The sequence below is a fragment of the Schistocerca americana genome, chromosome 2 (genome assembly GCF_021461395.2).
Source record: "Schistocerca americana isolate TAMUIC-IGC-003095 chromosome 2, iqSchAmer2.1, whole genome shotgun sequence".
NCBI classification, from domain to species: Eukaryota; Metazoa; Arthropoda; class Insecta; order Orthoptera; family Acrididae; genus Schistocerca; species Schistocerca americana.
The window spans coordinates 923,605,436-923,629,053 of record NC_060120.1 but is presented as its reverse complement, the minus strand read 5'-3'; the positions used below and the strand labels follow the sequence as shown (position 1 = coordinate 923,629,053).

The window sequence follows — 23,618 nt, the reverse complement described above, 5'->3', positions numbered from 1 at the left end:
AGTGAAAACTCTTTGGTCCGACTGTGATTCTATCCCGCGACCTGTCGAATTACAGGCACGCACTATGCGACCAGACAACCATGCCCCACTGCTTTCTCTGTTGCTGTGTTGTTAAGATCATCCCAATAAATTATCTGTAGTATAATCTATTTTTTTCGCTGTATAGTATGCATGTTACTTTCACATTGTGGAAAAGGTGTGTAAGGGTCAGACAGTTGAAGTATCAAGTCTAATTTTAAGGTATAAGTACGTGCTGTTCTTCATTTGGTTGCATTGTGAAGCCTTCGTACTTCGTTACTGAATATTTTTGGAGTTAGATCGCTGAGAGCAGAACCTCGCAAATTGTTAACAACTCATTTTGGCCATTTTCAAGACTACTCAGTAAGTAATGTCAAGCTAAAAAAAAGGTAAACACTGCTGGCATGTTTTACTTTTGAATTTGATTGAGACCATTGTGCAGTTGAAGCTACGAGAAGGATTTGACAAATTCCATTTGTCATATGTATGGGAGGGATGTATTTCTTGGGAAGACTGCACATACATGAATTTCTCGTTTCTAAGGAGAAAAACTCGACTTGTGTGATGAACACCTCTTTTGGTGAAAACTCTAGAATCGGCTTGTTCACAATAATCGTCGCCAAACAAAATGGCAAATGACACAACTTATTTCACTACTGGCCATTAACATTACTACACCAAGAACAAATGCAGATGAGAAACCGGTATTCATTGGACAAATATATTATACTAGAACTGACATGTGATTACATTTTCACGCAATTTGGGTGCATAGATCCTGAGAAATCAGTACCCAGAACAGCCACCTCTGGCCGTAATAACGGCCTTGATACGCCTGGGCATTGAGTCAAAAGGAACTTGGATGGCGTGTACAGGTACAGCTGCCCATGCAGCTTCAACACGATACCACAGTTCATCAAGAGTAGTGACTGGCGTATTGTGACGAGCCAGTTGCTCGGCCACTATTGACATGAGGCTTTCAATTGGTGAGAGATCTGGAGCATGTTCTGGCCAGGGCAGCAGTGGAACATTTTCTGTATCTGGAAAGGCCCGTACAGGACCTGCAACATGCGTTCGTGCATTATCCTGCTGAAATGTAGGGTTTCGCAGGGATCGAATGAAGGGTAGAGCCACGGGTCATAACACATCTGAAATGTAACGTCCACTGTTCAAAGTGTCGTCAACGCGAACAAGAGGCGACCGAGACGTTAATCAATGGCACCCCATACCATCACTCCCGGTAATACGCCAGTATGGCTTGACGAATACACGCTTCCAATGTGCGTTCACCGAGATCTCGCCAAAAACCGATGCGACCATCATGATGCTGTAAACAGAACCTGGATTCATCCGAAAAAATGATGTTTTGCCATTCGTGCACCCAGGTTCGTCGTTGAGTACACCATCGCAGGCTCTCCTGTCTGTGATGTAGCGTCAAGGGTAACCTCAGCCATGGTCACCGAGCTGATGGTCCATGCTGCCGCAAACGTCGTCGAACTGTTCGTGCAGATGGTTGTTGTCTGGCAAACGGCCCCATCTGTTGACTCAGGGATCGAGACGTGGCTGCACGATCCGTCACAGCCATGCGGATAAGATGCCTGTCATCTCGACTGCTAGTGATACGAGGCCGTTGGGATCCAGTAAGCGTTCCGTATTACCCTTCTGAACCCACCGTTTCCATATTCTGGTAACAGTCATTGGATCTCGACCATGGGATCCAGCACGGCGTTCCGTATTATCCTTCTGAACCCACCGATTCCATATTCTGGTAACAGTCATTGGATCTCGACCAACGCGACCAGCAATGTCGCGATACGATAAACCGCAATCGCGATAGGCTAGAATCCGACCTTTGTCAAAGTCGGAAACGTGATGGTACGCATTTTTCCTCCTTACACGAGGCATCACAATAACGTTTCACCAGGCAACGCCGGTCAACTGCTGTTTGTGCATGAGAAATCGGTTGGCGATTTTCCTCATGTCAGCACGTTGCAGGTGTCGCCACCGGCGCCAGCCCTGTGTGGATGCTCTGAAAAGCTAATCATTTGCATATCACAGCATCTTCTTCCTGTCGGTTAAATTTTGCGTCTGTGGCACGTCATCTTCGTGATGTAGCAATTTTAATGGCCAGTAGTGTACTTTACTCTCTATTACTCCTATCTGAACACGAGCTAAGAGTCGTCTTCCTATTAGTACTCTCGAAATCTGCGACCCAAATGGGGGCCGACCACCGATGGACAGCGTTGACAAGGGTAGCTGAACTCTGTCTTGCAGGTGTGAGGGGGGGGGGGGGGGGGCAGGAAACTGGGTGGCGTGAGGAGCCGGGGGCCGCAACTGGGACTGACACCGAGCTCTCGGTCGCTCCTCGACATGTGCCCTGCGCTCGGAGGGGAACGTCGGTCGGAAAACCCCAGAACAGGCACCCACCCTCTTCCTGTGCTACAGTCTGGAACCGCACGACCGTCCTACAGCACTCCACTGCGGCACACCTGAAATGACTCTTACTTCGGAATACTTCTCTCCATTGAGAATGACATGTTGTGTTCTGTTATCTAGGAACACTTGAATCCAATCAGACAATTGGTCTGATAGTCCATACGCTCTTACTTTGTTCACTAAACGACTGTGGGGAACTGTATCGAACGCCTTGCGGAAGTCAAGAAACACGGCATCTACCTGGAAACCCGTGTCTATGGCCGTTTGAGACTCGTGGACGAATAGCGCGAGCTGCGTTTCACACGATCGTCTTTTTCGAAACCCGTGATTTATTGTCTCCATAAAAGTCATTATACTCGAGCATAATGACGACGACGGCTACAATGACGATGATGACGGCGCCCGTACCACTGAGGGCGGCGGGACGAGCACCGCGAAGTTTAGCTGCAGCGGCAGCGAAGGCAATGCGTCCAGCTCCACCGGTTCCACTGGCGGTGCCGAATAAGTACCCGGAGGTGGCTGCACCAGCCTCACGATACCGGTAGGATGCGAATCAGAGGGGTCAGAAAATCTGTAGAAGAATCTCGCAGTCGACAAGCACGAATCTGGTTTTGATGGCGGCGCAGCAACCCAGCAGGACCCTGAATTAAATACACGTTAGCGCCCAAATTTCGAAGAAACGTTCCTGTCCCCCGGCGCCTTGTGCGACAAAAACTCTGGAAAGAATAGAATCACTAGGCGCAAAGCGATACTTGTGGAGCGTGGGAGGCGCTATGCGCTGCGTTAAGTGCAGCAGCTGGAGCAGTGTGCAGTGGTGCCGGACATGTAGAAGCCCCACCGGCGACGGACCGTCACTGGGCTGGGAAAAGTACGTTTCGAGGAAGACCATCAGCGCTTGCTCCCACGTGTGTGAGGCACATAGTTTGTTCACCTGTTGCTTGAGCGCACGCACAATTCGTTCAGCTTCTCCGTTCCACTGAGAATGAAACGGTGCAATGATAAGGTGAATGGTACCACTGAGTGTAGAAAACTGTTCAAAGTCCTGAGCCGTAAAATGTGGTACGTTGACTGTAACCAGTACTTCCAAGCAAAAATTATGTGGCAAAGTTCGAATGGGCACTACAAACGCCGCGCAGGATTAGCCGAGCCGGAAGCCGGCACGGTAGCTCAGCGTGTTCGGTCAGAGGGTTTAGCTACCCTCTGAAATAAAGAAACTGACTCAATGGATCAACAAACAACCTGAAGGAGTGTCACCGGACCTCCGCCCCGAACAAATTCAGTGATCAATATAGAACAAAATGAGATTAAAAAAAAAAAAAATAGCGGGCTAGGGCGCTGCAGTCATCGACTGTGCGGTTGGTCCCGACGGAGGTTCGAGTCCTCCCTCGGGCATGGGTGTGTGTGTTTTTCCTTAGGATAATTTAAGTTAATTAGTGTGTAAGCTTAGGGACTGATGACCTTAGCAGTTAAGTCCCATAAGATTTCACACACATTTGAACATTTTTTTTTTTTTGCACTGGAAACGGATATCTGTTAGCGAATAGCCAATGTGTGTTGCAAAAGGGACCAGCAAAGTCAATATGCACTCGCTGCCACGGAGGTTGTGACATTGGCCAAGCTGAAAGCGTTTGCGGTGGGGCCGATGGATTCCAGCACAAATGCGACACTGTGACGTCATGTTTTCAATGTGAGTGTCCCGGCCAAGTACAGTGCTGACGCGCTGCCTGTTTTGTGTGCATTATTTCCCAATGTCCTTGGTGGAGCAATCGCAACACATCTTTTTGCATCATTTTACTAATAGGCACATGCGATTGTCCAGAAACATTTTGGAATGAAATCACACCATGCTGGCGGAGCGGCTATGCCGACGAGCAAGATATCCGCGCAGATAAGAATTCTGAATGTTTTTCACTGGAGGAGATCAAGCAGTACGGATGCAGTGCAACAAATGGTTCGTCAGGGTCTGCTTCTGTGGCCTGCACAGTTTTCGTATAGTTCAGTGGAAAAGTCTGTAACAGATTAGTGTCCTGCGCAATGATCTGATAACAAGATGCAGCAGTAGCATCGAATTCAGAATCAAGCCAACAAGAAGGCAAGGAAGGGCGTCAGCATTTGCGTGTTTTGAGGTGGCCGGTATAATATACCAAATGGTTCAAATGGCTCTGAGCACTATGGGACTTAACTGCTGTGGTCACCAGTCCCATAGAACTTAGAACTACCTAAACCTAACTAACCTAACGACGTCACACACATCCATGCCCGAGGCAGGATTCGAACCTGCGACCGTAGCGGTCGTGCGGTTCCAGACTGTAGCGCCTAGAACCGCACGGCCACTCCGGCCGGCTATAATATATCATACCGATACTGTTGCAACAACAACGCCCAATGTTGCAGTTTATGATCCGTGCATGATGAACGGACTTGTACGGATCAGACAAAGGCTGAAATAGCTCATGGCGCGTCAGTAGGTACAACTTCCGACCAAACAGATAATGGTGAAACTTTGTCTCGCCGCATGTAATAGCGAGCACTTCCTTCTCTATTCAGGAATAATTACACTGAGTCTTGATCAGTAACGTTCTGTGAACGAATTCTGTGCAAGAGCACAGTTCCAATTCTGTACGAAGAACCATACACTGCCAAAACCATTCGGTTTGCGGTATCGAAATGAACAGGGCATCTCTCGCTCAAGAAGGCATTTTTAAGTTTCTGGAATACATTCTGACATTCTTTGATCCAAATAAAGGCACATTCTTCCAGCGCAGACGATGCAACGGAGCCGGGATCTGGACTGCGTTGGGTATAAACCGGATATAATATGTCAACTTCCGAAGAACTGACTGAAATTCTGTCACGTTCGGAGGAGCAGGGAGGTCCCGGATGCCCAGCATATTTGAGGAAATGGGATTAACATGACCTACGTACTGAATTTCAGTCTGAGAAAGGCGGTATTTCAAATCAGCAGCTGAAAGCAGTTGAAAAAGCGTACGAAGGGTATTGATATGTTGCTCCGATTCATGTCCTGACACCAAAAGTAACTTGAACAGAGTGAAATACTTGCAATAAGTTGTTCTAAGTAGCGTTGAAATATGGCAGGCGCGGAAGTGCTGAAAGAGGGTAAGGTCAAAAATTTGACCATCGCTAACTGTGTGTTGACCACAAACACTTTCTGAGATTCCTCGCCGGCCGTGGTGGCCGAGCGGTTCCAGGCGCTTCAGTCTTGAACCTCGCGACCGCTATCGGTCGCAGGTTCGAATCCTGTCTCGGGCATGGATGTGTGTGATGTCCTTAGGTTAGTTAGGTTTAAGTAGTTCTATGTTCTAGGGGACTGATAATCGCAGATGTTAAGTCCCATAGTGCTCAGAGCCATTTGAACCATTTTTTGAGATTCCTCGTCTAGCGGAATTTGTAAATACGCAACGCGTAAATCAAATTTTGAAAAATAGCGGCCTGCACCCAGCCTGTCCATTACAGGGCTAGGCAACAAAAGGTATCAATCATTGTTTGTGTATCCGCATTGGATTTAAAGTAACACAAATACGAAGTCTTCCAAAAGGCTTTGGTAAGATTAATAAGGGAGAAGCCCATTGATTATCCTAGGAAGGAGCAATAACACCATTGTCTTGATATTCTCTAAGGTCATTTTCAGTTTTCTCTCGAAGAGCATGAACTACGGGACACGCCCGAAAAAACCTGATTGTCCTTCACTGTAACGATCGCCACAAAATTACACACATCAAAAAAAGTTTTGCAACACCCCAGTTCCAAAAACTCCTGAAGATAGACCTTGACTGTGGATACTGTACCACAGACACAGTCCCTTTCACTGTTTAGAGATGTCACTACACCCGCCCAAAGTTGTAAACAACCATGCATGAGCAGCGTCTATTAGACGGCGGGGTCTGACAGCCGATCAGTTCCAGTCATTCCACCAGGATGGAGATACACGGCTCGTGGTGTCTGTAGTTCAGCCATGCCTAGACTGTCAATTCCGAGGTTCGATCGCGTCCGCATTGCTTCTTTGTGCCAGGAGGAGCTCTCAACAAGAAAAGTGTACAGGTGTCTCGGAGTTAATCAAAGCGATGTTGTTCGGACATTGAGGAGACGCAGAGAGACAGGAACTGTTGATGACATACCTCGCTCTGGCCGCCCAAGGGCTTCTGCTACACTGGATGACGGATGCCTACGGATTATGGCTCGGAGGGTCCCCGATAGCAACGCCAACATATTGTATAATGCTTTTCGTGAAGCGACAGGACGTCGTATTACGACTCAAACTGTGCGCAATAGACTGCATGATGCGCAACTTCACTCCCGACGTCTATGGCGAGGTCTATCTTTGCAATCACGACACCATGCAGCGCGGCACAGATGGGCTGAACAACATGCCGGAAGGACCGCTCAGAACTGGCATCACGTTCTCTTCACCCATTAGTGTCCCATATGCCTTCAACAAGACAATCGTCGGAGATGTGTTTGGAGGCAACCCAGTCAGGCTGAACGCCTTAGACACACTGTTCAGCGAGTGCAGGAAGGTGGAGGTTCCCTGCTGTTTTGCGGTGGCATTTTCTAGGGCCGACATACACCGCTGATCTTCATGGAAGGCGCTGTAACGGCTGTACGATACGTGAATGCCATCTCCCGACCGATAGTGCAACTATATCGGCAGCCAATTGGCGAGGCATTCGTCTTCATGGACGACAATTCGCACCTCCATCGTGCACATCTTCTGAATGACTTCCTTCAGGATAACGATGTCACTCGACTAGAGTGGCCAGTATGTTCTCCTGACATGAACCCTATCGAACACGCCTGGGATAGTTTGAAAAGAGCTTTTTATGGACGACGTGACCCACCAACCACTCTGAGGAATCTACGCCGAATCGCTATTGAGGATTGGGACAACCTGGACCAACAGCGCCTTGATGAACTTGTGGATAGTATGCCAGGACGAATGCAGGCATGCATCAATGCAAGAAGACGTGGTGCTGGGTCTTAGGAGTACCGGTGTGTACAGCAGTTTGGACCACCACCTCTGAAGCTCTCGCTGTATGGTGGTACAACATGCAATGTGTGGTTTTCATGAGCAATAAAAAGGGTGGAAATGATGTTTATGTTTATCTCTGTTTCAATTTTCTGTACAGGTTCCGGAACTCTCGGAACCAAGGTGATGCATCACATTTTTTGATGTGCGTATTTGCTCTGTCAAGCCCTTCAGAAAATAAATCAGGAAACTTCTCAGTCAAATGAGAAGAGTGTCTTTTCGATTGAAAGCAGAAACAGAAAGAACAGTGTCCTGAATCAACAACAACAATCTAGCCGAAAAATATTTTCACAGCGTCGCAAAAGCAAAATGGTAACTGTCACTGTTCTGGTGCGAGACTGGAATGTGGCAGGCATACTACGTATACCAACCACTGGAATGTTCTGACCACTATACGCAGTAAGCTGCATACAAGATTTTGTCAACTGTGCCGAGCCCACCTGCTCGTAAGTGGCACGATTAAGCAATGTAACGGAAGTGCCAGTGTCTAATTGAAGTCGCACATATCGCCCGGCAGTGACTAAGCTCACAAACAGTTTGTTTGACTGTCGTTGCTCAGAACTTGGGGGGAAGAGGGCACTTCCTTAATGTGTTACTACCAGTACGGGTACCCAGTTTAGAAAAAAAACTATATTCACTAAATTACAAGGTACTCGGTGTTTTTCTGTTGCAAGCACACAGACTGTACATAACCTGGCTTTCTACAAGGAAAGCAAGTCGCATTCCAGGAAGGGCAATTTTTTTCTATGCATGGAAAAGCAGTGAGGATACGATTTCACAGCAGACACACACGGTGACACTTGTTTACTTTGGCCACAGTGTGGTGGCCTATTTGTAGGCTGTGGTCAGTCACAAAGTCGTATCTGTTTGTTGCTTTGCGTTACACTGCAGATGGGTGCTGCCTAAAGGTTTTCCACGGCCCTATCACATGAATCCTGATGGTAAATAGTTGTGTCAAAGTAGGATCAGAATGTTTAAGAATTTGGTCACGAATCCTACTGTGTGGTAAAGTGTACGTAATTGCATCATGATTCATTATGGCAGTGTAGTACTCAAACGGCTCTGAGCACTATGGGACTCAACTTCTGAGGTCATTAGTCTCCTAGAACTTAGAACTAGTTAAACCTAACTAACCTAAGGACATCACACACATCCATGCCCGAGGCAGGATTCGAACCTGCGACCGTAGCGGTCTCGCGGTTCCAGACTGCAGCGCCCAGAACCGCGCGGCCACTTCGGCCGGCAGTGTAGTACTGTCCACAGGTACATTGAAAATGACACTATCGTGTCAAACCTTTAAGTTCGGTGACCCACTGACGGCATGTCTGTTCTTTCTCCTTAGTCGAAAATACTTGTAACAAGCTGCAACCACCTGTACCTGATCCTCAGAATACTTAGAGAGGGCGGAAACTAACTCTTCAAAAACTAGCAACTCCGGCCTACTAGTGCGGATAAATTCTGAGCGAGGCGATTGTCTCCTGTACTGGCCACGGTAAGAGACAAGAAAGTTCCACAGTACCTTGCATTTGATGTGTAGCAAGCGTTGAAATTTGCTTAGTACTCATTCCATTACTCTTGTTTGTATGCGATCTGAGATTTTCCCGGCGTGTTTCCAATTTGAATAGTTCTCGGGTGTCCGACAGGGTAGCGTCGTAATTTCTCCACAATATTTCGGCAGACGTACACGCTGCCATCTTCAGGTGGTTCCTGACGAATGCTGTGCTGTTCCTCTCGGCACCCTATATATACTAGCCGTTACACCCCCCCCCCCCCCTCCCGTTCCTCTCCTGGTGTCTTCGGTGCGGCAGGCGCGGCGGCTACAGGAGGTGGCGGGGGAGGAGGCGCCTGGGTCTGAACTGGGGTCTGCAGTCTCTCTGCTGCCGCCGTCGAGGGCGGTCCTCGATCTCTGGGACCGCATCTTTCTCTCCAGGCTGAGAGCAGGGTTCCAAGCCTGACTAAGTTGAAGGCCGCTGACTTTATTGGGTTGGGTTGTTTGGGGGAAGAGACCAAACTGCGACGTCATAGGTCTCATCGGATTAGGCAAGGACGGGGAAGGAAGTCGGCTGTGCCCTTTCAAAGGAACCATCCCGGCGTTTGCCTGGATCGAGTTAGTGAAATCACGGAAAACCTTTATCACAATGGCCGGACGCGGGATTGAACCGCCGTGCTCCCGAATGCGAGTCCAGTGTGCTAACCACTGCGCCACCCCGCTCGGTCTGACTTTATTAATTAGATCGTCCTGTAGTCGGATTTGGATGGCCTCTTTAGTAACGCAGTCCCAGCAGTAGGAGGAGTGGCAGAGTATTTTTGGTTTTTCATAGTCCATAGTACGGCCAGTCTTTATACAATGGTCAGCAACAGCTGATTTAGTGGCCTGGCGTAATTCGGTAGGGCGCTTGTGTTCGCGGCACCTCTCTTCTACAGTGCGGACTGTCTCCCCAATGTATGATTTTCCGCACAGACAGGGAATTTGATAAACGCCTGGTTTTCATTGGCCTAGGTCATCTTCATCTGGAGCGAAAGATGCGGTCCCAGAGATCGAGGACCGCCCCCGACGGTGGCAGCAGGGAGACTGTAGACCCCAGTTCAGACTCAGGCGCCGCTTCTCCCACCACCTCCAATAGCCGCCGCGCTGGCAGCACCGAAGACACCAGGAGAGGAACGGTGGAGAGGGTAACGGCTAGTATATGTAGGGCGCCGAGAGGAACAGCACAGCATTCGTCAGGAACCACCTGAAGATGGCAGCGTGTACTTCTGCCGAAATATTGTGGAGAAATTACGACGCTACCCTGTCGGATACCCGAGAACTGTTCAAATCAAACTCTTGTTTGTACGTGGAAAGCTCAGAGTGAGAAAATGTGTGGAGGCAGTGCTGTGGATTTGGCTGTCTGTTGTGCGGAGACGATGCAGCAGGGGCTTCTGCATTAATGAGCGCGCTTCACTGCCGTCATCAACTGCGACATTTATTGGTTCTTAAAATGAATAAACTGCGTTAGACCAATAACAGCAAGCGGCGGAGGAGGCGGGTTAGAGGGCACTTTAATGTGAGCGCCGCAACAAATTATAAGTAGAAACAAGGCGAAAGAAAGAACACAATTAATAGCAATGCATCTCTGAAGGAAAAGAGAGAAATCTTAGTGACGCGCTGTAACGGAGCGGCGTAGAGCGAAGGCAGCGTTGGTTCTCGAATCCTCATCGCCAGATGTTGTGTCGGGTGGTGTGGAACTCAGCTCGGACACAAACAAGTAAGGAGAGAAGTTGCGATGGCCAGCGGCAGGATCCAAAATCTGTACAAAACACTAAGATTATTTGATCACTTTGTTTCTAAAAAGGAAAGAAACTTAACTACTTCCTGTGCGTCCAGTATACAAGTACGAGGGTCACTCCGAAAGAAATGCACACTATTTTTGTGAAAATACAGTTTTAATTCTGCATGTGTGAAAGTTTTACAGTGTGTAGATACATCCTTCCCGCTTGTTTTCAAACTTAGTTCAACCTGTTCCCGTGAGTGGCGCCGTCACAGCATGTCTTCAAGATGACTGCTACACTTGACGTTCGTCAGAAGCAACGTGCTGTCACAGAATTCCTGTGCTGTGAAAACGAGACAGTGGGAAACACGCACAAGAGGTTGATAAAGGTGTATGGCGATGCTTCTGTCGATCGCAGTACATTTAGTCGGTGGGCAAGTGGGTTACGTGATGAAAGCGGTCACGGCAATATTGAGGATTGTCCTCGCAGCGGCAGGCCTCGTACTGCACACACTCCAGACAATGTGCAGAGAGTTAACGAACTGGTGATTGCTGACAGACGCATCACAGTGAACGAATTGTCACGCTACGTTGGGATAGGGGAAGGAAGTGTTTGCAGAATACTGAAAGTGTTGGCGTTAAAAAGGGTTTGTGCCAGGTGGGTTCCCAGGATATTGACAGTGGCTCACAAAGAAACAAGAAAAACGGTATCCAGCGAACTTTTGGAACAGTACGAGAATGGTGGAGTTGAATTTCTTGGACGAATTGTGATAGGTGATGAAAAATGGCTCCATAATTTTTCACCGGAGACAAAGAGGCAATCACTGGAGTGGCATCATGCAAATTCACCCAAGAAAAAAATATTCAAAACCACACCTTCTGCTTGAAAAGTTATGGCTACGGTGTTTTTCGACTCCGAAGGACTCTTGCTTGTGGACATCATGCCAAGTGGAACCACCATAAATTCTGATGCATATGTGACGACACTAAAGAAACTTCAAGCTCGACTGAGCCATGTTCGACTACATCGGCAAAAGCAGGATGTTTTGCTGTTGCACGGCAATGCACGGCCACATGTTAGTCAAAAAACCATGGAAACGATCACGAAACTCGGATGGACAACACTGAAACACCCGCCTTACAGTTCTGGCCTGGCTCCATGTGACTATCATCTCTTTGGGAAACTGAAAGACTCTCTTCTTGGAACAAGGTTTGAAGATGATGACTCCCTGGTGCACGCTGCCAAACAGTGGCTCCAACAGGTTGGTCCAGAATTTTACTGTGCGGGTATACGAGCGCTGGTTCTAACATGGCGTAAGGCAGTTGAGGGGGATGGAAATTATGTGGAGAAATGAAAATATTGTTCCTAAAGGATATATCTACACACTGTAAAACTTTCAAACATGTAGAATAAAAGATGGATTTAAAAAAGTTGTGTGCATTTCTTTTGGACTGACCCTCGTTCTTTAGTCTCCATTACCACTCTCAGAACACAGGCTAAGTATCGTCTTCCTATTACCCTGTACCGTGCTCTAGAAGTCTGCGACAGAACTGGGATCCGCCCAGCGATGGGAAACTGGTTAAATCAGAGTCGACAGGGGGCGCTGAAATCTGTCTTGCAGGAGGTGTGGTGCAGCCTGCTCTTTCCATTTGTGCTCGGGTCAGCGCCTTCTTGACGTCGTTCGCGGCGCTGTGCTGCTCGGTTGCAGTCAGTGCTTTAGGACTGCACAATAGGAACACTCCCATTTCGGCTCACAAACGTAATTTTGTTATTTCCATCCCTCCATCAAACCCAAGATTCACAGAAATAACATCAGAATGTGACCCACAAGGTACTACTAAATTTTTTCACACTTAAATTCTATATAACCGGCATGTTTAGATATTAACCAAATCACTAGGCTTAACCGAGTTCGCAGTTCCAAGGAATTACTACAAACTCGGGCAGCTCTGACACTGCTTCCTATGGTCCATTGTCGGCGGTCGGGAATACTCTTTTCATGTTCTTTGAGCACCTCTTTATTACTTTCACATGCTGTCGCGTACCTATCATGGACAGACAGCCACACTCAGTACGAAAGAATAAACAATAACGAAACCTGGGAAGATATCACATAGGAATGTTACGTGTTAGGATATGTAAACTTTACAGTACGTTTTTCTATACTTTAGTTCAAAAATTGTAAACAATTGCATTGTACACAGGTAGCCATCTTGATTGATAGGGAGCCGGCCGCTGTGGCCGAGCGGTTCTAGGCGCTTCAGTCCGGAATCGAGCTGCTGCTACGGTCGCAGGTTCGAATCTTGCCTCGGGCATGGATTTGTGTGATGTCCTTAGGTTAGTTAGGTTTAAGTAGTTCTAAGTCTAGGGGATTAATGACCTCAGATGTTAAGCCCCATAGTGCTTAGAGCCATTTGAACCACTTTGATTGATGGAGGAGGGGGGGGGGGGGGGTGGTGAGAAGAGGAATCACATAATTAATTTTTGATTAACATTGAGTGGCACTAAAATACTAGAAGTTAGTAATTATTTGCTGGAAGGCTTCCCCAATATCCACAATCCAGTCCATTGAAGTATGCATGCACGAAACTAGAATCTCCCATACGTTATGGATTGGTAAAAAATTTAATCATTATACAGTATAAATACACCTATGTCGACCACTGAACTTTTAATCGGAAATTGAGCATCTTATCTCTCAGGTTTTCTTTGTGTATCTGATTATTTTATGCTTTCTTGAGTACAACAACACATGTACAATACAGTACTATCAATTTATATATAAGTAAGTACCTGTGAAATGTTGAGCTATTGCCTAAAATCATCTTGACATGTGATAAACTCCGCAGAAATTCTGTGTGAGTCGTTGCTATCAAGGTCTCTATCAATTCATGCGGTTTTTCAGAACGCTGGTCACACGATAACTGTTTTGTGTACTTACTAATATCTAGAGCCCAGTCGTCAGAGATATTAGTCCACCAAAACCATTCATTGTATCTTGGAATCAATTACACCAAGTGCCAGAAGAAATGCTTGTCTGAATCATCTTGTTGGGAGAACATAGTTTTTATTATTAAGACACAGACTTTTATTTATCCTTACAGACGAATGTCATAAAGATACATTTGAGTATCATTTAGGTGAAAGAAACTGAGATTGTTTCATTTGTGTTTCAGATATCTCATGAGAACTATACCGAGATTGACTTGTCAATAGCTTATAGATACATAAGAGGCCACTGTGATTATGTGAAGGTATACGAAGAAACACCGACACGGTCGATGGCAATGAGGCTGGACATTTCCGCTAAGTGCGCTGAGATGCAGTTAAATGAGACTTCGGTACAGAGGTTCATCAGGTAGACGAATTATTTTATCTTTAATTACTGCTTTATTTAATTTTCTATACTTCAGTGTTACGCTGAAAGCTGTGTTTGCAGTCCACTGTCAGATAAATGGTGACGTATGGATCTTGAACAGAAACTAACATAATAGCACTGACTTGCTTTGATAACTGCTCTTTCAGTTAAGTATTATTATACATTTAGTTAGCTCTGTTATCTTGATGTAATCATGATCATAATTATTAGAACCTACTTTGAATTTAATGTTTTCGTATAATAGTCTCTTCCAGATTAGTTATTCATTTTGTAGGAAGTAATTACGAAACCTAGTCTCTTGCAACTGAGTTTTATTCAGTGTTTGTCTTATAGATAAGAACAATACCGTCAAGTGAGTGTTTATTTCGTTTTTAACCACATATGTTCCATCTATTAATACTAGGCGTCATCAGTGTTTTTCATTTCTTTATTTTCTTGGTGGGTCAGAAAGTTCTTCTGTAGGCACTAGATGCACACAATATGATCGGTTGTATGACACATTTACTTGATGACCTGAAGCTATTAATAAATTTTTCCGAGAACTTGGTTACAGAACCGACTATAAAGCGTATTGTCTGCGTCCTATCCAAGACAACTAGTGGTCGGCGTTCGTGTTGTCTCCCTTCAGAGCTATTAAAAAACTTAACTTCTTGCAGTTTCTGTAATTTCCTCTGTCCGGGAATATCTATTTCAGCTGCAGTTTGTGTAGGCTTTGCAACCACCTGGTGTCTGTGCAAGACACACTGGACCTACAACTGAAGTTATGGCCTAGAGTGCCATTTCGTATAATAGCAGGAGCACTCTCGTGTTTATCCCGCGTCCTGACTGCAAAATTGTACGTCAGTCTTACGATCTATTAATCTTACGATATATATTAATGAACAACATTCCAGGAGATTCCAGGGCTCGCCCACATACAGTTCTTGTAACCCAGCATGCACTACAAAATGTCGATGCCTTGGCCTGCTCAGTCACGAGACCAGTCTCCAATCGAACGTATATGGAACAGCATCGGTCGACAACTCCAGCGTCATCCACAAAGAGCATTTACCATCCGGGTATTGACCGTCCAAGGGCAACAGGCAACCAACTACATCCCACAAACTGACGTCCGTCACCTATACAACGCAATGAATGGACGACTGTATGTTGGTATTTGACATTCTGGCGGCTACACCGGTTATTAATGTACCAGCTTTTCACTTCTGAAACGGCTATCTCGCGCTTACATTAACCTACGCACTTGCAGTGTTGACCACTTAACTGTGTTACCTTGACAAATATATTTTCTTTACAATAGTTATTTTTTTGTCGTTGTTAAATTCCCACCAGTCGAGACAAGGCCCCGGGAGTAGACAACATTCCATTAGAACTAATGACAGTCTTCGGAGAGCCAGCCCTTACTAAGCTCTACCATCTGGTGAGCAAGATGTATGAGACAGGCGAAATACCCTCAGACTTCAAGAAGAATATAATAATTCCAATCCCAAAAAAAAACAGGTGTTGACAGATGTGAAAATTACCGAACTATCAGTTTAATAAGTCACAGCTGCAAAATACTAACGCGAATTCTTTACAGACGAATGGAAAAACTGATAGAAGCTGACCTCGGGGAAGATCAGTTTTGATTCCGTAGAAATGTTGGAACACGTGAGGCAATACTGACCCTACGATTTATCTTAGAAAATATATTAAGGAAAGGCAAACATCATTTTCTAGCATTTTTAGACTTAGAGAAAGCTTTTGACAATGTTGACTTGAATACTCTCTTTCAACTTCTGAAGGTGGCAGGGGTAAAATACAGAGAGCGAAAGCCTATTTACAATTTGTACAGAAACTAGATGGCAGTTAAAAGAGTCGAGGGACATGAAAGGGAAGCAGTGGTTGGGAAGGGAATAAGACAGGGTTGTAGCCTATCCCCGATGTTATTCAATCTGTACATTGAGTAAGCAGTAAAGGAAACAAAAGAAAAATTCGGAGTAGGCATTAAAATCCATGGAGAAGAAATAAAAACCTTGAGGTTCACCGATGACACTGTAATTCTGTCAGAGACAGCCAAGGACCTGGAAGAGCAGCTGAACAGAATGGACAGTGTCTTGAAAGGAGGATATAAGATGAACATCAACAAAAGCAAAACGAGGATAATGGAATGTAGTCGAAGTAAGTCGGGTGATGCTGTGGGAATTAGATTAGGAAATGAGACACTTAAAGTAGTAAATGAGTTTTGCTATTTGGGGAGCTGGGGTAACTGATGATGGTCGAAGTAGAGAGGACATAAAATGTAGACTGGCAATGGCAAGGAAAGCGTTTCTGAAGAAGAGAAATTTGTTAACATCGAGTATAGATTTAAATGTCAGGAAGTCGTTTCTGAAAGTATTTGTATGGAGCGTAGCCATGTATGGAAGTGAAACGTGGACAATAAATAGTTTGGACAAGAAGAGAATAGGAGCTTCCGGAATGTGGTGCTACAGAAGAATGCTGAAGATCAGATGGGTAGATCACATAATTAATGAGGACGTACTGAACAGAATTGGAGAGAAGAGAAGTTTGGGGCACAACTTGACTAGAAGAAGGGATCGGTTGTTAGGACATATTCTGAGGCATCAAGGGATCATCAATTTAGTACTGGAGGGTAAAAATCGTAGAGGGAGACCAAGTGATGAATACACTAAGCAGATTCAGAAGGATGTAGGCTGAAGTAGGTACTGGGAGATGAAGAAGCTTGCACAGCATAGAGTAGCATGGAGAGCTGCATCAAACCAGTCTCATGACTGAAGACCACAACAACAACAACAACAACAACAACAATTTCCCACCTTCCACACAGCAGGCTCAAATGTAGAAAACCTGTGCTGGAACTCAGCCTTCTCCAATAGTCTGTTTCTTGGCATGAACAAGAGTGCTGGAGACCTTACGGATACCGTTTGCTGGACAAGATCTGTGGATTCACATGGATGGAACCTTACCACATATAGGTATGCAGCTGCCAAGGAAAACATGGAGCCGCCTTAACCACGTCAAAACCATTCATTAAGGATGAAGAGCATCCCTTTACGCAGTCATGAACGTGACTGTGCTACAATGAAACGATCAGTATACCACATTATCGGAGAGCGCCGAATAAGACGTGAAGGAGATTGGAACATGAAGGTCTTTCCTACAACTCTTGCACAGTCGAACTCCTTGGTTATAGATCTACGATGAAACTTTGAAATTCATTTGCCATAATTTTATACTGATCCGTTAATATTTTCCTATTTTTGCTCGGTTTTATTTTTCTGTTTTCCATCTGCCACCTTTTCCTGTTGTTCTACCATACACTTTTAAATGAATAAAATAAATAACCTTCCTGCTTACAGATCTGGCGAAACCTACGACCTTGCGATTCTGGAGGGCTTCATATACATGTGTTATTATGGACTCATACACAAAATGGGCTCGCCTCCTGTCGTGAAGCTTCTGACGATGACGGCTCCCTCGTCAGTCTACTACAACTTCGGAAGCCCCATGAACCCAGCCTACATGCCGGATATGTGGCTCGGGTACTCAGACCGTATGAATTTCTGGCAGCGGCTGTACAACACGTACTTCTATTTAAGGCTGATGCACATGTGGTTCTGTCAGGCGATGCCAGTTCAAGAAGGACTTATGAGGAAACACTTTGGTCCAGATCCTCCGTCTGTGTACGAAGCAGACAGGAACGTCAGTCTCCTCATAACCACCAACCACTTCGTCATGGAATATCCTCGCCCGCACCTGCCTAACATCATCGAGATCACCGGAATCCACGTTGCCACAGAACAGAAGCCTCTGCCAAAGGTACTACTATTTGTTTTCTTTCCCCACAGTTTGGTCCACTTATGCAAACATCGCTAAGAATTATTAGAACGGTAGATATGAGAATCATTAATAAAAGTAAAGCGAGAAGATAAGAGTCTCTGCAGTAAGTTATTAGTTATTTTGTACTTGCTTATACTTTCTATCAGTTTCTTCATGTAACATCCTCTTACACCTATTACGGCTCAAATAACTTGCCATTAACTGCATTTACTGTTCGTGTTTCAGTTTTAATTGAACGATAATTTCAGAAACAGTTTTGACTGTATTTAGCACATTAACAAAAATCTTGAAACAAAAGAAAGTGAAACTTCCTGGCAGATTAAAACTATGTGCCGGACCGTCACTCGACCTCGGTGAGCTACCCAAGTAGCTCAGTTGGTAGAGCACTTGCCCGCGAAGGGCAAAGGGGCCGAGTTCGAGTCTCGGTCCCGCGCACAGTTTTAATCTGCCAGGAAGTTTCATATCAGTGCACACTCCGCTGTAGAGTGAAAATCTCATTCTAAAAGAAAGTGAGTTCGAAACCGATATAAATTTCAAAACTACATACACAGGATGAATTCGAGCGGCCATGACGAGATTTCGGAGGTTGTTCAGGGTTTCTGTCCGAGTATTTTAGTAATATACAACTGGTGTTACTTCTTGCTCACTGTAGGGTAGTTACATTTCATTTACTTTCTTACCATTATTTATCACTGTAACTGTATTAAATTGAAAACATCTGTATAACAGTGCTGACTTCGACGGTATACACTACACGTTATGAGCCGAATGGGTGTGGTGGTCGTGGTCCATTGTTCAAGTTATTCCCACTTGTCAGCACAACAGCCAAAGAAAAGTCCAAGATAACAGTGGCAGTGGTAGGAAACTAAAAAATCTAAGACGGCACTGGTGGGAAATTCAAAAACGCGGGATGGCGGTGGCGAGAAATTAAAAAAATGCAAGGTAGTGGGCCGCGCGGGATTAGCCGAGCGGTTTGGGGCGCTGCAGTCATGGACTGTGCGGCTGATCCCGGCGGAGGTTCGAGTCCTCCCTCGGGCATGGGTGTGTGTGTGTTTGTCTTTAGGATAATTTAGGTTAAGTAGTGTGTAAGCTTGGGGACTGATGACCTTAGCAGTTAAGTCCCATAAGATTTCACACACATTTTTTTGCAAGGTAGTGGAACTAGCCACCTTGTGTTAGAAATATTAAAATGCGAGATCGCAGAAATAACTCATTAACTCTAATAACCATTATTGTACCATATTAAAAAGTATCTGAAAGGCCTGAATTTTATACCATGTTGAACAGTATCGGAACAGTCTGAATTATTTACCAAAAACATATAAAGGGTGTGGCGTTCAGTATTTCCACATCTGTATTATTTGTGACAAATATATAAGATTCACCTGAGTTAGTAGAATAGCGTCAAGCTCAAAGCTATCTGAATGAACAGAATTTTGCGCCATGTTCAAAAGTAGTTTTAACTACCTGCATTATTTATCGAAAATATGTAAGCACACACACACACACACACACACACACACACACACACACACACACACACTCGCGTTACACAGACAACGTCGTTAAATGAGAGGAAATATAATAAAATATTTCTTTTTATTTAGCTGTCGCAACGTGGGGGACTTTTCTCAAAAAAATGATAATTTGGTTTTGGTTTTGATTTTTGAATTTAAATCAAACTGCATTTTGGAAAATTGGTTGTTTAATGAGAGTTAATCCTGAGCGAAGTTATCAGTCACATTAATAGCTTTAAAACACATTGATATTGAAACACGTTACATTTAAGTTGAAAAACGAAATAAACTTCTTTTTATATTTTTGCCTCTGCTAAACTTTTCTCTCAAGCATGAGATCTTTGATTATTATTTGCATTTGCCCACACACTCGCCTGAGAATTATTTCTTACCACCTTCTTATAATGCATTGTAGTCCGAATCGTGGCTCTGGATCTAGGCCGTTGAACTGAAAATGAAAATCTTAAAACTATGCCTTCTGCTACCGCGTTTGTCGGCTGTAGAAAAAATGCTTATTATAATTTACGCGGGAGAATTCTTCACTTCCGCGTATTTTATAAATTAAGATTGCCACGTAATGATGTCTATGGCTGCAGCGGCAGCAGCAATTGTTGCGCTAAAAACCACTTGAAATACAGGTATTTAAAGGAAGCGGACACGAGATAGGGCTCAACTCTTACAGATAAAAATGAATATTAACATGAAAATAATATATTATGAATTCAACATTACAATTGATCTTACATTCAACAGCACTCGCCAATATGTCCGACTTCTCGCACCGAAGACAAGAGAGAGAGTGAACAGATAAAAGAAGACAACTGAACAGTCCTTTTTCACCTACGTAGTCCATTATTGTCAGAGTGCATCCATTTTATTCTTTGCACTCGAAAATCTCTAACAGAATTTTATATAATAATAATAATAATAATAATAATAATACATGAGAAAAATTACCTACAGCCTGAACGGTCAGTATTCATATTTAATATCGAGATAAAGTCAATTTTATTTGTTTTTTAAATATCACATTCGAGATTTTTGCAATATTTCCACTGGGGCACAACACACACACACACACACACACACACACACACACACACTCGTATACGCACATTGTGCAATGTTTCACTTCTGTATTAGTTATTAAAAATGTTCATATCAAATAGTGCACAGTCTTTCAGTAAATATCATCTCACATACAGTGTACGCACACACCGTAAAAATTATGTAATAAGTGTAACAATATTTACACTGAGTAAAATTCATCTCTCTGTTTTATATTTCACTAAAAACATTGTTTACGTCCAATATTATACTTAAAAAATTCTGCATCGTTAGTAAATTTCATCTGTCTTTGTTTTATACTTCATTAAAATAGATTGAAATACCATACTGGCTCATCAGTGAATTTCAATCCTTTCTGTAATGCTTACTTTCTACAACAAAAAACATACATTCTGCTAAAAGTAAGATACCAAGCAGGTGGGTGGCAATTCATTTTAGCTTTGAATAAGGCTATGTACCTGACCAAGCCCATAGTGCTAGAAAACGCGACAAAACGCCAAAATATTATGCTAAGCAGGGAAGAAGTGATAGTTGAAGTAAACAAATAGGCATAAAAATATGTCATTTCAGTCTTTGATCGCTATTTTTTATTTTCGGCGACCGGTTTCAGGATAGTTGCCCATTTTCAGATCTTTTAGATAAAGTTAAAAATACAATTAATAAAAGAGATATATTTACTGATAGAACTATCGTAGTTTACAAAAAGAAATTTTGGAACGTATTAAATTCGAACATACCATATATTGCAGTTACAGAGCAACCTGTCAGTACAGTACTATTGGTTCGCTGTCATAACTAAAGTAATTTTTAATCTGTTAAAACCTTAAATCACAGTTTGGAGGAACCTGATCGGCAAAAGTAAAAAGTGCCCTCTATCTGCAAAAATTGTGCATATGTACTCAGATCTTACTTTTTACCTATTGTCGCCACTGCAGTTTACACAAGTTGAAAATGAGATTCAAGCAAGGATTCAGGTACACAGGGACGAAATCATGAAGACACATAATAAGAAAATTACTAATCTGTGTAGAGCAATAGCAAATGCAGGGAGGGAAACAGATAAAGTATAGTGTGTACATAACTTTTATGACAGAACCATTAACCTAACAGATATTGTTTTTTATAATGAAGAGCAGAAGCTTTTGGATAAGGGGCTTAAGCATAAGCCGCGAACGAACTTGCAAGATAGAGACATCAAGAGAATGATCGCAGAAGTGAAGGTAGCATGCAGGGACGCTAAGATAACTAAATTCCAGGAGACATGTATCGCCATCGAAGCCAAAGAGGCAATTGAATGCCAGAATACATTACGTAACGGTAATTATAGTGATCTGAGGTTAGTGAAAGAAATTAACTTAAAACTGGATTCTAACAACGCAATCGCGATTAAGTCAGATTAGGACAATACCTCAGTTGTGATTTACGAAAAAGATTATGAGATAAGACAATGAAGTTTTTTCAAGAAAATGGAATTAAAGAAATCAAAAAAGATCTAACAAAGAAGTTTCAGATAGCTTTAAAGGCTAGGGTATAAGCAATACAATTTTTACTCGCTCCAAGTGAAAAAGCTAGTGTTTCGCGAAAGGAGTGAAGGATATTGCAATTCCAGAGGACGCTGGCCTATCCTCGTTAGACGTAGTCAACCTCAACACTAATACACCAATTGCAGAAACTTTGCAAATTATAAGAAAAAACCTGATAAAAAATAGGTCAATGAGCATCGGTGAAATCGTCGAACTCGTGGACATGCTAGAGTTCACATTGAGTTTTAATAGTTTCGTCTGTAACGACAAGGTTTTATTCAAGATGAAGGTTTAGCTATGGGAAACACTTTAGCTGAAATTTTTGTGGATGAATTTGAGAACAAAGTTTTCAGCTCTTTTCCAGAAATTAAGGAGAAGTTTATTTATTACAGACGGTATGTTGACTGTACTACTTTATTATTCAAAGGGAAAAAAGAAGAAATAGAGGAAATGACTAAAGTTTTAAACAAGCAGCATCCAAAAATTCAATTCACGCTAGAACTGGAGAGCAATGGAGCGATTAACTATTTAGATTTGACCGTCATAAAGGAGGAAGGTGGGCACGTTTTCGGTGTCTATAGAAAAGACACTTGTTCCGACAACATTATAGAAGCGACGTCACACCACCCGGCACAGCGTACTTTCTTGCAATGTGCAACACAACCTTGAGGTTGCCACTAAAGGAAGATGAGTTGCAGAAAGAACTAGGCATTATTAAGCAAGTAGCAGCAACTAAGATTTTGCACGTATGTTTAACAAGATCAAAAACAAATCCGCGGGTATCGGTAATGATTCTAGAAAAACAAAAAAAAAAGAAGTTTGTCACCCTGATATACAAAGGGAATGTGTCGGAAAGGATTGATAAATGCTTTCCAAAAAACATCGCTGTGGCATTCCAGAATGAAGGGCAAATGACACATAGATTAAGACATAAACCAGCAACGACAAAACAAATGAAATACAACAATTCCGGCGTATACAAGATCAAATGTGCTGAATGTGACAGTTACTATGTAGGGTAGACAGGGCGGAATTTTGAAATTCGATACAGGGAACATTGCAGTCATAGCAATCGGACAGCATTTGGAGCGCATGTAAAGGATAGTAAATATGAAGTAAATATGAAGCTCGATGTTTTCAAAAGTTTTCAATGATCTTGCGCTCATTTGGTGGCACTTCTTGCTTTGAGCACATCATAGCACTTCACTATCACAAACACAGCTCACTAAAGGTGTTCTGGCGTCGAAGTTTATATCTTACGCAGTCCCGCCGCCATTGCACAAATTCGTGACCTCCTTGGCCACTTACTGCACAGAAACATGTGACAATGCACAATTTTGGTAAACATTTTTGGAATGCAGTGATCAATAAATTGTTATATTTAGATTAATGTTCAGTCTTGATCACGTTATGTCTGTTTTAATGAGTAACCGGTTTCGGTTTTTTCTATAAAACCATCATCAGACCCATTGGTCCCTTGGGTTGGTAGGTGGAGCTCTCCTTGCTGCTGTGCAGCAGCAAGGAGAGCTCCACCTACCAACCCA

The 23,618-nt window shown here is 43.7% G+C and overlaps 1 protein-coding gene and 1 long non-coding RNA gene across 2 annotated transcripts in view; both read left to right on the top strand.

Moving 5' to 3' along the window:
* Positions 1–14,046, top strand: part of LOC124596512 — a 58,456-nt gene extending 44,410 nt beyond the window's left edge. Inside the window, exon 3 of the long non-coding RNA XR_006978315.1 lies at positions 13,924–14,046. This is a non-coding gene — a long non-coding RNA (uncharacterized LOC124596512). The remainder of the gene's footprint in view (positions 1–13,923) is intronic.
* A 3,476-nt stretch (positions 14,047–17,522) lies between these two features.
* The window catches only part of LOC124596332 (UDP-glycosyltransferase UGT5-like), a 35,498-nt gene continuing 29,402 nt past the window's right edge, over positions 17,523–23,618 (top strand). The window contains exon 1 of the mRNA XM_047135435.1: positions 17,523–17,945. Within this exon, the coding sequence (XP_046991391.1) occupies positions 17,532–17,945 (414 nt within the window). The 5' untranslated portion in view covers positions 17,523–17,531. The remainder of the gene's footprint in view (positions 17,946–23,618) is intronic.